This window comes from Blennius ocellaris (genome assembly GCF_963422515.1).
Source record: "Blennius ocellaris genome assembly, chromosome: 4".
NCBI lineage: Eukaryota > Metazoa > Chordata > Actinopteri > Blenniiformes > Blenniidae > Blennius > Blennius ocellaris.
In genome coordinates, this window is record NC_137653.1 from 6833060 (window position 1) to 6850502 (window position 17443).

General features: G+C 41.0%; 2 protein-coding genes across 2 annotated transcripts; one reads left to right on the forward strand and one right to left on the reverse strand.

The window, feature by feature from the left end:
- Positions 1-822: 822 nt before the first annotated feature.
- snrpc (small nuclear ribonucleoprotein polypeptide C) lies at positions 823-5174 on the reverse strand. The gene is made up of 6 exons (XM_080495949.1): positions 5123-5174; positions 3741-3783; positions 3542-3650; positions 2668-2727; positions 2097-2201; positions 823-1355 (listed from the first exon to the last, which is right to left on the reverse strand). Exons 1-6 carry the CDS (start codon positions 5128-5130, stop codon positions 1234-1236), a joined length of 447 nt encoding a protein of 148 aa, XP_080352075.1. The 5' UTR covers positions 5131-5174; the 3' UTR covers positions 823-1233.
- Positions 5175-6765: 1591 nt separating this feature from the next.
- Positions 6766-17011, forward strand: ilrun (inflammation and lipid regulator with UBA-like and NBR1-like domains). The gene is made up of 5 exons (XM_080495620.1): positions 6766-6997; positions 11987-12141; positions 12227-12424; positions 12540-12844; positions 14095-17011. Exons 1-5 carry the CDS (start codon positions 6840-6842, stop codon positions 14128-14130), a joined length of 852 nt encoding a protein of 283 aa, XP_080351746.1. The 5' UTR covers positions 6766-6839; the 3' UTR covers positions 14131-17011.
- The last annotated feature ends 432 nt before the right edge of the window (positions 17012-17443 follow it).

The following is a 17443-nucleotide window of genomic DNA, read 5'->3' on the forward strand; positions in this document are numbered from 1 at the left end:
TGGCTTTGTAGTGTTCGCCAGCCAGCAGCTCACTTTGTCTGCGAAGCCTTTATGTGCTGTACATCGAGTTTTCACATTGGAAAAGCTTTTCCGCTCTGTATGGGAACAGCGACAAGGATGTGATTGAACAGTGAAATATGAGCAGCCAAGCGGCAGGCGGCACCACTGAACAATAAAAAACACACACAATGGAACAGATGGGAACTGCAGTCGAGTGATTATGATCTGCGAGCTGGTTACAAAGTAATGATACGAGAGACAGCGACTTAGCAAAGCGATAAACAACTTTTCTCCAAAGTGGAAATACGTTAATGTGAAGTTGGCACTCTCGCCTCGCAGTGAGAATGTTCCTGGTTCGAATCCAGAGTTTGGACTTTACATGTTGCTAATGTTTTTAAGAAACATTAATTGCCGATACTGTTGCAGAAACCAGATTTGTTTTGGTATCTCATTTCAACATTGTTCAAATTGATCATACTATAATGTGAAAATGTATGTTATGTGGAAAGTTTATAGAAATATTCTGCAAAAATAAAAATAAAAAAATCTTTACATTTGGTGTCAAATCATCATGACTTCATAAGTTTCCAAATATGCAAACCTGATACTTTTTTTTGTGGCACCAATATATTTACATAATACCTAGCTTCTTATTGGTGTATGTTGCTGTGGAATGAAAAGATCTGCCCTCACTACTCCCAACATTCGCGTCACATGATTTTAATATTAACCTCATTTTAAAGCTCTTGTCAGGATTGATTGTGTATGCACAGGCTTCTGATACAAACAACAATATGACAAATCAGGTTTTTTTATTTTTTTTATTCTTAAAACCAATTCAGTGAAATATAAAAAAAAAAAAAAAAAATCCTAAAATGAGAGAAAAAAAAATGTAGCAACAAACATTGTCATGTCTAGGACACATTTTCAAACTTGTAGACTGAACAGGCTGTCGAAGTAAGAAGGGATTATCTCAACATGGACATTACAAATCAGACTCATTCATGGTATGAGGATCCAAAATTATTTCAAATGACATGAACCGAATAAATACCAGCAATAAACTGAAATAACACAACAAAAATTCCAATTATCAGCTGATGATGAAGGGTGACAAAAGAGTTGTGAGAACAAAAAAAACAAAAATCTGACAAATCCAGAAGTCGAATCCCAAGTCCTCACTTAGACAGCGTCTGTTCGTGGCAACAAAGAGCGCAGAACGTCCACTTGGCCTTATCTGTCTGGTCGCATCATGCCCGGCCTGACTGGCATCATCATCGGGCGAGGGTGACGCATCATGTGTGGCGGTCCTGGCATCATCTGCATGGGTCCTCCCATCGGCGGCCTCATGCCTCCTGAATGTGACAAGCGAGGGGACACGAAGCTCAAGAGCTGATTCGAGACAACAGGTTTACATAAAGACGTCACTTCCAAGCCCCTGAAAACGCCTTAGAAGTCTCTGCTCAAGATTGAACATACTTACTGAAACGCTGCTGCCGTTATCTCATCTGTACACACTTAGCGAATGGTCAAAATGTAAATCATCGCCGAACGGAGAAGGGTTAGGGTTATAACTTGGGCAAAAAGAGCTTCAGTATTTTAGTGAAAAGACAAACAATCATGATAAAAGTATGAACGACCCGTGATCCCTCAACCGGTTAAGTTTGGAAAGACACAGTTATCAGCCGTCTCAGAACAACAGCTGCATTAAAGTGGACTGATGTGTGAGAAGGGGATTAAAAAAAAAAAGTGGGGGGGAGCAGGGCTTTTATTTTAACGGCTTCATTTGTCGCGACACAAAAACAGAAGATCTAAAACTGAATTAAACAGAGGAAGCCTGGCCTCATCAATAGGCTGCTCTGTTCGTGTGACCGCTGGCGCCTGGCTCTCTGAATTAAAGCCGTCTGATACGAGGAGACGTGAGCGAAGTCTCTCGTTTGGAGTCTCTCGTTTGAAGTCCCCCTCCACCCCCCCACCCCCCCCAAAAAAACCCAACACACATTCAGTTTCTAACAAGTACTTTGAAATGCTCCTGTATGCAAACGGAGTGTTGGTGGAGCTTCAAAGGGAAAAAAAATAAATAAACTTTTTTTTACCAGGGCCGCCGGGCATCATCCCGTGTGGAGGAGGCCCCATCATCGGCATCATGGGAGGACCGCCCATCGGAGGCGTGGGCAGCATTCCGGGACGCGGCGGGCCTCCTGGACAGGCAGGGAGGTCAGTGTTGATTTAAATCAGACCAATATTAGAATTTTTTTAAAGGTTTAATGCATTTGGTTTACTTTTCCTTCACCTATGAGACATTATTTACCACCGTATGCATCTCTTTATAGTCTCCAACAGGGATAAATGTTAAAACTATTCCCCTCCCAAAAAAAGTCACGATCATATACATTTTCTACATTGTCCAGGCAGTGGCCCACAGTGGTGCTTTGTTTCTTTCAAAAGATGGTTTCTATCGTGTCCTTTGGGCCTAAAGCGTCCTCCATTTTACTGGCTGGCTATCCCAATGAAATGCACCTCAATGAACCTTTAAATAAGAGAAATACGCAAGCAGTGCTTCCCTTCTCAATATACATTTGGCTATTAAAAAAAGAAAACCCAGTGGGGCCTCTTGTGGTTGGTTAATTAAATCACGACGGCAGTGAAAGATGTTGGCGGACTCACCTGGGGGAGGGCCACCGGGGAACGGCGTGGGAGGAATCTTTCCCTGCTGAAATGCGGCCGCTGTTAGGACGATGAGGAAAACAAACCATTAAAAAAGGCAATCGTATAAAAACAAATATTTCGGAGGAGGAGGAGTAATTACTCCATGTGTCACAGCAGCACAATGAGATGTGTCACCTGCATTTTCTCCACCCTAAAGTAATGCGATGTCGATGTGTATTCTCATTTCTGGCTCGAGTGAGCACCGGTCGTGTTCCTGCAGTTTAAGTCTGCTTTAAAGTTATTTTCGGTTGACAAATGGCTTCGGTCAGTTACAACATATTCCTACACAGTAGCTTTGCTTCTCATATGTGGATTAGTGGTTTGTAATCTCAGAGGGGGGCCGCCGAGTAAGACGGTGTGTTGAGTGTTTAAGCAGAGCTTGGATATCCCACACATGTATATAAGCCCGTCTTATGTGGGTTATATAACAGACTTTTATTGTTTCCAAGGCTACAAATATGTAAAAGAAAAATCTTCCAAAGTCCACACAGTACTTTAGCGCTTGATCTCAGCTTTTATAACCTAATTCACACATGTTCCGGGTAAAGCAGTTTAAACTTTCTAAATCGCCCAGGTATCTATAACTTCATTCTGGTCTGTTCACCTCCTCTGGTTAGTTTATGCTCATGGTAAAGCTTCATTATTTGTATTAATGCATTTCTTTTATCAATATATTTCTTTGTAAAGCATTTCTGTACTTCTTTAATTACTTTGTAAAGCAGTGAATTGCCCTGTGTTTGAATGGTGCTCTATAAATACATTTGGCTTGCCTTAGAACAGACCAGAACATCCCGAAAGCGTCACTCTTCACACGAGACAATTATTGACTTACTCGTTTTATCGATCAGGCTCTGTGCCTGCTCCTCCATCCATTTCTGGTAGTAATCCTTCACATTTTCTTTGTGTTTTCGGCCACTGCAGTGGGTCTTCCTCACAGACGGCTTGAACAGAAGTGATCACAAGCAAAATTAAGCAGTTGATTCAAATATGTATTCATTTGACAAGTGTGGTGTCGCACAAACCCAACTTACCGAGTCATGTGTCAGATAGGTGTCACAGTAGTCACAGTAAAATCTGCAAAGTTTTATGGAAAGAAAGTGTTAAAACAGATTTGGACCCCTCTCCAAAGGCACTTGTATATATATGGGTGTGTAAATATCCAGTTTATTTACTTGATCTGAGTGAATGAAACAATTTTGTAAACACGTTTACCAGGTCATCTGTTTTATTTGTGTTCTGTAGAAAGTATCTGTTTTGTTGGGAAGACGCTCATGCATGTCATATTCGGACATCTGAATACTAGATCTATTGATGAGTTTGTTTTTTGGAATGAAGGAATAAAAAAAGTAGAAACTGTTGACTCGTGTTTTCCCAATGTCAGAGGTGCAGGTGCAGTCTAAAAATCCTTGTTTTTGTACTTGGTATTATTTGTTAGATGGATTCATGGACATTTTGGGTGCTTGTTAGCAATGTGTGCCAATATTCGATAGGCAGCTTGACTTCTTCTATGGAAGCTGAGGATAGATTACAACACAGCCACCTACAGGCCAAAAATAAAGGAAGTTGGTTTCTCTTGTATCAGCAGCAGAAAAGCCTTTCCTGAAGATGGAAGTTTGGAAAACCAAACGATTTGCGTGGGCTTGGTCCGATTAGGAAAGAAGCACACAGAGGAACATCTAAGTTGAACTTTTCTGTGCATTTTGTAGTATCTTGACGAGTTTACAGCATTGCGAAGGTGCAAAAATTCCCCAGTTGTACCTCTTTGTCTCATATTGTGGTAAACATACCCCTGTCCGATGAGTTTTTAAGCTAGATAGCTTAATAATAAAAATAATAAATGCTTCAAATGTCATACTCAAAAATACACATGGAGGAAAAACACCCAGATATTACGATCTATAGTAATGTAACATGAATATACATATGAATTGAATTTATTGATTTGATTGTACAAAGAGGAGGTAGTTAAATGTGCCATCAATAACCGATTTCCAGACACAATTGGGTTTGTTTTTCCTTCGTTGATGCTTATTTATACTTATTTGAAGATGTTGGTCCGAGCTATGAGGTCCACGCCATGTCGCTAAACAGGAACATGATTTCTTGTTATTTAGAAACGCTACAATGAAAACATTGCAAGACAGGAATTCAAATACAGAAAACTGGTCATCTTAAATCCGACGTGAACGTAAATTAAACGGATTGACGAAAAACAGTGTTCACCCCCAGCAAATAGACGCCGCCGAAACAAAGCTCACAGACGTCTCCTGCAAACAACCTGGCCTCATTCTCCCCGTTAGGAACTTCATCTTACAACCAATCAGCAATTACCATCAGCGAAAGTAAGATAACATTGCTATTTAACGGATGAAGTGAATTTATTTCAAATATTACGAAAATCTGAGAAACTTACTTCGGCATGTTTCACCGCCACCGCCGCCGACAGCACGTTTCCGGTGTCCTCGATAAAGTGTTCCGACTGGATATCGGACGCTGCACGAATATGTTCCGCCTCTGTTTTAAATACTTCATTTAACAACAACAAAAAAGGGTAATATTGACATTTTGGCTTTTGTGGGGTAAAATTATTTAGTCCAAAAAAATCAAGCTTTTTCTTTTTTGTAAATATGTACATGAGTGTTATTTAGAGTAGGCGTCTTCTTCTTCCCTTTCTTTTAGGTTTAACTGCAGCTTGCATCCATAAAGCTACATTACCGCCATCTGCTGGTTTTATCTATCTATATAGTAACTCGTCACTCTCGTCTACATTGTAACCTGTCACTCTCGTCGGACATCATGTGATGTCATAAAAACAAAAACAAAAATTAAAAAGATAACAATAAAATCTTTTGCATGGGAATTTTTTTTCCACATACATACATACATACATACATACATACATACATACATACATACATACATACATACATACATACATACATACATACATACCGTTTAATAAATAAATAAATATCCACACAGATGAAAACATAACCTTCTTGGCCAACTTTCGTTGGAGAAGGAAATAAAATAATGCCATGGGTGATGGTGCCTCCTGACACAAAATGCAGTTATATATCAAAAAGTATTCTATTTTGTGGCCTTGTGCATGCATGCATTTTCAAATGTATCCACACTGTCAATAAGACAGCTATTCACTGCTGCATCAAGGATGTATCAAGTCATGTCCCAGTCTTTTGTAATCACTCACGAACACTACTACAATTCCAAGTAAATGAATTAGAAACAGCATTTGCTTCTAATTGAAATTAATGTCATTCACACAGACCATCCGTCCATGCTAGACTTGGACCTCTGAAAGGCCCAGTTTTGGCTCACTGGATTATGAGTGCAGATCATGGAAAGGCAAGTTTTTCCATATATTTTGACAATAAACAGATGCTTGATCATTTCTGTGATGCTGCTTGAAAAGAGAAGGCCTTGGTGACATTATTTCAATTTTCAATTACAGTTTAGCGAAAAAGTGTTGCTCATGTGGTTGTAATCACAATTTTTTATTTTTTTATTGTTTCAAATCAAATTAACTTTTGTTTGCCACAAACACTATCTTGCATGGAACAAGATGCAATCAAATAGTCGTGTATGTGCTAAAATTATAAGATAAAACATAAACAAAATATCGATCTAAAGACATAAAATTAAACAAAAACAATACAGAATAGTGGAGGGTATTTACAGCATGTTTTTGCTCATATGTGCATATAAAAGGTAAAAAAACAAAATAAAATGTAAAGCTCCGTGTCTATAATATTGTGTTTTTGTTCACAGGCTTAATTGCATACATTTGGTGATGTGTCATCGTTGTATTTAGCGCTGATCTGCTGGCGTCTGTGTTACACGGGTAAAAAGAGGAAAACGTGTACTTCTTTGTTAAACCAATGAAAAGGAGGCTACAAATAGCAACAGATGACGTCGCCGCCCACCACGCGATTGGCGAAGGTGACGCGCGCGCTGCTGCAACGTCAAAAGCACCGTGCCCCTGCTCGTGCCATGCGCACTGACGCTTGTTGTTGTTGAGCTGGTTGTTATGGCTGGACCAGGCCTCGGACCCAACTGAGAGAGGACCCCCCGCACCGCCCCGTCTCCCGCTACGGGACACCCCGTCACCCATGGAGGGCACGGACATGGACGTGGACGCGGAGCTCATGCAGAAGTTCAGCTGCATGGGCACCACAGACAAGGACGTCCTCATCTCGGAGTTCCAGAGGCTGCTGGGTTTCCAGCTCAACCCGGCCGGCTGCGCCTTCTTCCTGGACATGACCAATTGGTGAGCGCGGGGATGGGAGGGCCGGGTTGTCGCTGCAAGCAGCGTGACGCTAACCTCGCTGTATAATTAGCCTGTTAGCATGCGTTTTATTTTATTTTTTTTAAAGAAAAGGCTAAAGATGGAGGTAGACCGACCCCACACACACACACACACACACACACACACACACACACACACACACACACGTAAAAACCTAATGGGAGATTTCATCATCTCCTCACGGGAAATGGCAGTTAACCCCTCACGGTCGAGCAGAAGTGAAGCAGGTGAGTTTGTCCCGGCCGCGAGTTTTAAGAGGGTGAATAAAGTTTTGAGGGCAGCTAAGAGCCAGCTAGCAGGCTAATTTGGGTACGGGGAACCCTCGGTGTGGATTATGTTCCGTGTTGCATAACAGCGCGCGCGGCGGCGGAGCCACAACTTGAGGCGGCTCTTCACCTTCGCCCGGTGACGTAACCGGTCGTGATCTGTCGGTGGCCCACAACAAGTGGCCGTGGTGAGCCAACCGTCCGTGTGCTCACGATCAAACGCGCCCACGCTAAATTCTCAATTGATCGTCGACAAGTTGCATTCAGTCTGATGATGGATAGTTCTCTGTGAGTGTAGCAGAGCTCACGTGGCTTCTGTTTGGGGCGTGAAAATCTGCGCGTCTCGACTGGAACGATGACATCATCGCGTAAAGCTTAAACTTTCACATTAAAGTTTTCCACAAGGTGAATATTTACAACCATGGCTCACAGCTGATACAAGACGAAAAGTCTTTACTTTAAGATGAAAAGTGCACTGAACCAAGCTTTTGTCAGTGTTTTATTCCCTTCATTAAGTTGGGTTTAAATACATATTTTGGGTCCTCAGAATCAAAATCACATTTCCAGAATGAATACAAAGGAAGAGATCGCGAATGCAGTGTCTGCAATAAAATGGTTATGTTTGTTGTTGGCACACCCAGGCAGCTGATTATCACAATCGTGTCCATTCCCATAATCGTGTCCATTCGCACATTGAACACACACCCTGGATGTGTCTCCAATGTGGCAAATATTGTGATTTATTTGTGTTGTTTTTATTTTTCATTTATCTGCAGAATTCAAATATGTTGCATTGTACGCTTTCACAGTTAAATTGTCAATTTCTCCAAGCTCAAATCCACTGTACAATCATAGTGGTTACTACTTATTTAGAATTATGAATACATTTTACAATTAAATATTCTGTGGGGCGGTTTCCACAACAACCAGACATGATGGCACACTCATGTGGTTCCAGACTTTTTGCTTTTTATGTGGCGTTGTTAAAGCCTCGGTTAAAGCCCCTCTCCATGACGCATTTATTGAACACAGCAAACGCATCACTATTTCTGTCTGTTGTGGATGTGCATTTATAAAGTCCTCTGCATGGCTTATCATACTACGGAAACCTTTTCAAATCAAATGTATGGTATGCAAAGAGAATTAGGTCCCTGGTATATACTGCCTGTTCATGCCACTTACAGACCGTTGCTTTAGTACATTCCATAATTTAGTTTTACTCATACTTGGACCAAAAACAACTAGGTTGACCAAAGAACCGCTTGTGTCCAAGACGACTGGTGTTTTTTGTTTTTTTTTCCATATTTGAGGTCTCTCTGATTCAGTACACCTAAATGTGATCATGCCTAATGGTCATTGCAATCAGTTGTGTTACAGCACGGTGAGATGATACGTTTATTGATTGACTCACATTTAAAAACTGCAGTAAAGGGCCAAACTATTAGTTTACTTCAATTATGCTCAACTGATATACGCTACATGTATCTCACAGTAAAAATGAGTGAGTTCTATCGTTTTGATGAGCTATTGTTCTTGTTCTGCATCAGACCTTACTAAAGTAAAACAGCTTCTAAATGAAACCAAATTAGTTACGTTGTCTCCCTCCCCTTCCTTCTGCTCATCCATTTGTAAACAAGCATAGCAGCCTCCATAGTGGTTTGAATCGCAGTCCATAGTTTTATAGTCAATATCAGTGGTTGAATAGTTGAAGACTCGTTCCTCATAGCATCCGATTCGCTGAATATTGGGTTCTCGCGCTTTCGTTCACATTTATAGCATATTGTTCTCTGCACACGTCTGTGTGGTTTAACGTAACAAAAACACGTGGCATTCCAACTGCATCGCTGTCAGTGTTTCTGCCGCTGCTGTGTAAATGCAACACTTTATTTTTAGGTTAGGTGTTGTCACATGAAACGTCGTTGTGTAAACGGGGCCTCAACGGTCATTGAAACTTTGGGGGTTGGCTCAGCGGTTGAACCTTCTCAGTTACAGTGTGCCAAACAAGGAGGCAGGCCTCTCCAAGCTTCGACTAAAGATTTGTGGTAATTTTGGTCAAGATGTGGCAAAATGAGTAAAAAAAAAAAGCGTTTGTGAGAGTGGACACCATGACTGTGCTAAATGACAATCATAAGAGCAATACAAGAAATGCTACCAATATTAATAATATAAAGTGTTACATTTGATTATTTTCTATTTTTTTTATCAAATATTTCATTTATTATGACCTTGTTTATTATGAATGGGAATCAAAATTATCTGAACTGTATGACTCTGGCACCCACATCTATTTGTTTTCCTCAACTGCTCTGTCGCTACACATCATTGCAGCTCTGGAGTGTGTCTGTTTTTAGCCTCTGCGTTGTGTCACGTGTTTCATTCTTGGAAAAAAACAAAACAATGTCGCTTGATCACGCTGCAACACAACCGTCGGGTGACACAGGGACACGTAACCAAAATAACTATTCACATGACGGCATTCAGACCAACGGCCTTGTCCCGCCTACCCAGATGCACAGCCAATGCTTCTGCGGAACTATTTCAAAGTAATGTCAGCTACTCTATATAATGGCCGCAATAAACCAAACTACACAAATCTACATCTCTGGGTGGAGGGATGATGAAATTGTTGTAGTGTGATGGTGGTAGATTGCGTACATTACAGAATATCGACTTTTAGCTCTAAATCCTGCCATTGCCCTGCCTTTTAAAAAGTGCATTTATTAGATTATAATGTATAAAAATAAAAGTGTGAGACTGTACAGGCGGTTAGTACTGACGCCTTTTTCATACATTCTCAAAACCGACAACGAGATCAGATCAGATATTTGATCCGCGAACGATTTTTATAAATTTTTTAGCAGTGCCGATTCAGATACCTCCCTAATCTGATATTTACATTTAATAATAACAATAATACATTTTATTTGTATTACGCTTCAGCTTTCTCGCTGTCGTATCAACTTCGTCGTACGAATCGAAACGCTGACGCTTCCAACTTCTGAAATGCTTTTGCAGATATTGTAAGTGGTCATTGGACTGGTTTCGCTTTGGACTGTGAGATATTGCAACACTGCTCACATTTTAGCCGCTGTGTTGCTTATGCTGTGACGGTGTGGTTGTTTCATTGCTGTTTACTGCTCAGTGTATGATAATTTGCTGATCGCAGCTCATCTAAAAAAAAAAAAAAAAGCTCAAATCCTATACGTCTGCTTTCACAGTCAACCGGTAAAGCAGAGCTTTGGGAGAATAACCATTTCTTACTGTCGTGTCGGTCCCTCATTGGTCTGTCTTACTAACATCAAAGCATAAAGCGCAACTACTGCCCTTTAATTAAATGATGTAAACCAGGATCACCGCTTTATTCCCCTATTTATGCACAGCACAATTTTATTACCGCCACAGAAGATGGTGTTTATGAGTTTTTCTTTTTTTATTCCCCAACACAATAATTACTGGGAAAAAAACCTCAATTTTGTTTTCTACACCCATGAGACTTAGTGGAAGGTGCAGCACACGTCAATGAAATCCTGTGTGTTTTTCCTTCAGCAGATCGAGTTGATTCACTAAATGAATCTGATAAATATCAAGACGTGTAGAGCGGCTGCAGACTTAGCAATGATAGAAGAGAGAGACTGCCTGCTTTGGTGGGAGACGGTGTTTTCTGTTTCTTTGTTTATTTAAGCCAGTTCAACTACATCTGTTTCTGTTTACCTTGTTTTGCTGCCACTGACAGTTGCTATAGTTTCTTTGTCATTTTCACAGAGAGCGAGGCTCAGATTCGACGCATTCAGCAAAGCAGCGGAGACCGAAAGAAGAAAATAATAATAATGTTTCTCTAGTTAACAAGAAATAGATCCGTTCCACTCCTGTGTGAGTGTTAACTCTTGAGGAGATCAATGTATTGATAGATATATTGTCAGCAAGTGTGGGAGCAATGTGAAGGTGTTGACGGTAACAAAGCTGTTGCTGATTTCGATATCAGCCTGACACAGTTGGCCTCCAGATACAAATGCAGAGAGACAATCAGACACATCAATACATTAAAGCAATTTAGAGCCACCGGTTAACCTCAAACAGCAGGAATATCTGGAGAAAACTCCAGCGTCTAACACATAAAATCCCCCAATCAAATTCTCAACAAGCAATTTTATTTTCTCTCCATCGAAACCTTTATTAGAAAACAAAAACGCTTGCATATACAAACATATTGACCAACTCGAACCCGAGACTAATTCTTTAATTAAAAATTCTTAAAAGATGGGTTCATACCAGGGATGCACAATATCAGTCTCTGCTGATAAAGGCTAAAATAATTAAAGATCGGCATGAGTAGGTGTCGAACGTAAAACCTGTGGCTTAAAACCGGCCAATGAGCAATTTATGGTAGGAAAATGTCTAATTGTATCATATACTATGTGTAAACAAAATGTAATTTCATGGGATACTCGCATTCTTTCTTTTTTCCCAGTTTTTTTTGGGAATTACTGTGAACTTACTCCTGCACACAACAGAAATGCCAGGATGCCACTACAACACAGGGATCATTTTTCATTTAAAATGTTGTATTGTAAAGAAGTTTTTCTTTACAGACTCGTAAAAATTTGACCTGCGAACGCTGTAGCGGCACCTGCCGAGCGTCGTTCACTCAAGATAAAACCTTTTTTTCCCCCCCACGTTTGCACAGGAACCTGCAGGCCGCCATCGGCGCGTATTACGACTTTGAAAGTCCCAACATCAACACGCCGTCCATGTCCTTCGTGGAGGACGTGACGATTGGAGAGGGAGAGTCCGTCCCTCCAGATACGCCGTTCACGAAGACCTGGAGGATACAGAACACGGGTACATTTCATTCGTCTTTAGTAAATGATATAGAGCGTAGAGCTGCAGTGATTAACTTTGGAACGTTGACTTTTGTGTGCTCCAGGTGCAGATTCGTGGCCTCCGGGGGTTTGTCTCAAGTATATCGGCGGCGACCAGTTTGGGCACGTAAACACAGTAATGGTGAAGTCTTTAGATCCCCAAGAAATATCAGATGTGAGCGTGCAGATGCGGAGCCCCACAAATCCCGGCATGTACCAGGGCCAGTGGAGGATGTGTACAGCCACCGGATTGTTCTACGGAGGTAGGAAGGCACTTTTCTAAGTCTCCCAAAGTGTGTTGTTTCCCAAACTCGTCAAACCAAAGTCATCTTGCGATTGAATTTACGCCTCGGCGTTGTTTCTCCTCGCCTCTCACAGACGTGATCTGGGTGATTCTTAGCGTAGAAGTCGGCGGCCTCCTCGGCGTGACCCAGCAGCTGTCCTCCTTCGAGACGGAGTTCAACACCCAACCGCAGCGCAACGTGCAGGAAGACTTCAACCCCTTCGCCTCGCCGCAGAAGAACAAGCACGACGCCACCGACAACAGTTTCAGAGATCCCGGCGGGGCCTGGGAGCGCACGCAAGAGCCAATTCAGCAAGATCAGAATGGACTGTCTCACAATGCTGTAAATAGGCCGTCCAATGGTCTCCAAACCAACCTCTCGGTGGTGACTTATGGGCAGGTACGTACACTTTGAAACGAGGATTTTCATTTTCATTCACTGCAGCTCATGTGAGAATTTTTTTTTTGTAAATGTAAGAATTTTTCCAAACCACAAAGTTCCATGCATTTGTTTTTAACATTTTATTATTTTTAAAGATTATGGCTTCTGCTTAAAAAAAAAAAGTTTCTGATCGTATGAATTCTATTTGACATTTATAATTTGTAGTTTGTGTGATGCACTTAAAATATGTGACTGTTTCAGTTCAGTTAAAAATGAACTTTTTCATTGTTTTGAAATAGATTGAGATGCTTCTGTACAACTGATTTGTTGGAGATGGAGTTTGAAAACCACAAACTAAACTTTAAAAAGTCAGTCTGTGACATTCAGGCCTGAAGAGGGAAGACCAAATATTACTTAGGGTTTTCGATGACCACGGAGAGCGATTCAAATGAATTCCAGAGAGCAACAAAATGCTTAATTTCTCGGGAAATGTCGTTATCCACTCCACCTTTCTGTCATGGTTTGAAGTTGTGATTAATTGTCTTTTAATTCTAGGTCCATGACAGTCAGATTTGAATTTTTAACTCTTCATGTTACAAGCTTGTTTCCAGTATTCAGAGCTGAGTGCTTCACGTCACACTTAACATTAACAGGTTAGTTTGTTTTAGGCTCTTGCTGTGTTATTTGGTCTGCAGCAGACTGTTGATCTCTGGTCTAAAAAGGGTAGACTTCAAGGAAACGTTTGCTTTTGAATCGGTTTGTCTTGAGAATAAATTAAAATCAAAACAAACTTAACAGTATTCGATAAGTAACATCTTTAGCCACGACTCAAGTTCTGACGCGTCGCAATGGGAGAAAATGCCTGCTTTTATTTTCAGCTTTGTGGATAAACTGGACTGGTGACAGTCCTTTTCCACTCGGCACGTCGATGACATTTTGTCATGTCATCTGTACTGTTCTACAGCCAAATCCTGTATTTTAAACCACCCGTATCGACGAAACATTATCATTAGGGATTCGAGCGATGTCCTCACAGCTGAGTTTTTAATCACACGTGACTTCAGCAGCGCTTCTCTTAGGCCCACGGCGACTCGGTCGAGTAACTTCTGGTGAAATGAAATGAGCCTTGGGAGTTGCGGCCTGGCAGGTCCGGCAGGTTTTTGTTACCGCCCTGAAACCGAAGCTCACGCATACCCGCCACTTCCTGAGGCCTGCCGCCTCTGCACTGTAAACTAACCCCCCCCCTCCCCTCTTTGTTTCACTTCCAGGGTATTCATGGACCCTATCCATTTGGACAGAGCTAGAATGACAAAGACCTCTCCCCCCACCAACCTCCCCCCACCAACAAACCCTTCCAAGCTGAATGATGAGCTTGACACCCCCAAGGAGTCCTTGCATAAGGAGGAGTCGGGGGAGGTGGAGGGGGTGGAGGAACAGTTGTTTTATATTGACTCGTGACCACCCTCTCCCTAAAAAAACAAAACAAAGAACAAAAAAACCCCACGTACCTTCCCAGAGAAACACAGCGAGGTGACGGATGACGCGTGCTGAAGCAGCGAAAACACCCCGCCTGACATCAACACCTGGATTCGCATGTGTGAATGCTTCATTTAAGAGTGCTGTAAAAAAAAAAAAAAAACAGAAACGGATACACACAGCTACGTTTGATTTCCTCTGTACAACTACGGTGACTTAAAAGGGAAAGTCGCCCTCAACAATCTGCTTACAGTTCCACCTTCCTGCAACTGAATACTTAAAAAAAACTCTCTTTGGGGTTCCTACACAGGCATGGAAATGTTTTACCTGAGCAGTGAGCACGGGGTCCTTTTCAGACGTTTGTGGGGAAAAAAAGTCTTTCATCGCATAAAGTAGTTTTCAGAAGAGTGAAGAGGCTTATAGGACTATCACAAACAAATGAGCAAGTTGGACCCGTTTTACTTTGTAGAGACTTTTCATGTCATTTTTCTCATGAGAGACCAAAGTAGAGAATTAATTTGGGTTCGTTTCTGGGAGTCATGGTCACGTTATTCAATTTGAGCCCCTTTGAATGTCTAAATCCAGCCGAAGCGAGGTATCTTATCATGTCTGTCTGGTTTTACGATGGAGTGCCAAGACAGAGTTATTTTTCAGAGGAATTCCACCTCTGATTCCAGCTTTGATTGTACTGCTGGTAAAACTCAAATGTTGTTTCCTTCAAAGGAGCAACAAATATTTTTTGCTTTTGTAATTTCAGGCCTCTGAGCTGGTTTTTCTTAATGACAATTGACATATTTTATATGACTGGAAATTGTGCTTTTGTGTGCTTTTCTTGCAAAAGCTTTTTTTTTTTTTTAATAGTCAATGCACACATGGAAATTTCGAAACAATTTAAGATGAACGTCTAACCTTCTGTGACATAATCGTACCATCCAGACCCGATCAGTTCCACTAAAAGGTGATTTCGATTTCCACTACATAGGAGGATAGAATAAATATTGTCGATTCTTGTGTAGGAGCCCCGTTTCTTCCAAAGGTAAAATCCAGAGAGCAAAGAAACTAACGGCACTGTGTCTCCAAGCCGCACGGTGTGCTCCCATTCAGACTGCATGGGACAAGGTGTGTGTGTGTGTGTCTGTCTGTGTGTGCGTGTGTGTGTTTGTGTTTTTTAGGGTGGGTTTTCGCTTTAAATGGATGGAGTTTGTGAAAGTGAGGCGTGAGAGAGAGTTGAAAAAAGCCATCTAAATCTTTTGCCCGGCGAGCGACTGTAGTTTCCGAGTCCGTGTCTACAGTATGCGTCCTGAATATATATAAATATATATGTTGGTGAGTGTGTGTGCGCGTGCGTGCGAGCCTGTTGCGTGTGCATGTGCGTTCCTGGTTTTGTCTTTGGATTTAACTGACATTAAATGGCGTATACTACTTGGGGACAAACGGATGACTTGACACATACACGTTGATCTTTTTCAGAGCTTTAATGGGAAGTATGAAGTATTTTTTTGTTTGTTTTGTTTTGGGGGTTGTTGTTTTTTTTTTTTTTTTTTGCAATTCTGCACCGTTTGGATGAACTGATTCAATAATTGCCCTGTGGTTATGTACTTGCTGTCTCTAAAAGGTTCTCCATGCAGCCAGCAGGTGGTGCTAAAAAATCAGACGAGCAACTTTAACTTGACATAATGCTGGGTGCACTGTCTAATAAAAAAAAAACAAAACAAACAAAAAAAAAATTGTGAATTGTGGTTTGAGCCAGGTTGTCGATCTGATTATGAAATTGTGATAAGCCTTATCAGTCCTGATGTTCTGTTACTGCTATTTGCACAGTGCTGTCCACCGCCGCCACCTGTGATGGGGAAAGTGAAGAAAATGTTGAGCTTCTTTGTGGATTGTGACACCAGCATTTTTTTTTCAGAAAAACTCCCAGTTTGTTTACAGTTTCAGGTTGTTTTTTTTCTTTCTTTTTTTCCCCTTTTCCAATTCCTGTTTTTGTTTTGTTTTTTAAGTGTACTTGTTTATTTTCATCACAGGAAGAGAGTGTTATGCGTTGTTACAATAAATTCCCACTTTAGTCATTTTTATGTTTGGAGCATTAAAAAAAAAGAAATAAAAAAAAATTCAAAGCTTATCAGTGTTACACATTTGTTCCCCCCCCCCTCTGAGAAGTGGACAAAACTAAATTGTCCATTTTGATATTTTAATAAATCATCATTACTCCCAAGTAATGCATATGAATGTTTCATGGGTAGTTCTGCCTCAATTTCACCAGTTTGTACAATTCACCAGCATCTCTGTCGCATCTCTTGTGTGTTTGTACTGAAAGTCATGAGTCCTCCCAAACAGTATACGTACACTGCTGTGCATTGCTTCTTTTAGTCACGCCAGGGTTTTTTTTTTTGTTGTTTTTTTTTTTTTTATCTTTTTGTGTGTGCTTTTTTCTCGTGTGTGTCTGTGTGTGTGAGAGAGAGCGAGCGAGCGAGAGAGTGGGCCAGATGATGAGAGAGTCTGAGTATTGCTGGGTTCATTCTCTAGTTTTAGTTTGTGACTGTGTATGGACACGAGATGGGTGGCATGGTGAGTGGATGAGATGAAAGTTTACATAGTCCTAAAATAGCACATTTATCTGAAGAGAAATTGTCAAAATAAAGCTTTTTTTTTTTTCTCCTGTATCTATGATTAAGCATTTGTATGATTAAATTAACACTGAAACGATGACTTCTCTTGTTTTGTTTTTTTTTCCCCTCATGATGTTACACTTGAAATGAAACCTCATCCCGTCAGTAAATCTGCATGCAGCAGGAGCACTTCAGGCTTTGTACTCAATTAGAAGGTCAGATAGCCTAATTGTGATTGATAGACTGATTCAGTAGTAAAAATAGTTCTGAAGTGAGAGGTAAAATCAAAAATTCTGGAAAAATATGACACTGTTGACATAAATTACATAGTAAAACGTAATAGTCACATCTGTTCACGCTTAAAATGTGATGTAAAATGTTTCAATAGTGGGACGCCGGTCAAATGAGTGTGTGTGTGTGTTCTTAAACATTTGGCTGCCATGTGACTTAATGCTGGTCGCTAATTGGCGACTGAAAGATTCTCCTTGGGGCATGGCTCTCTGCGCCCAGGGCCAATCCATGCTTTTTTGTC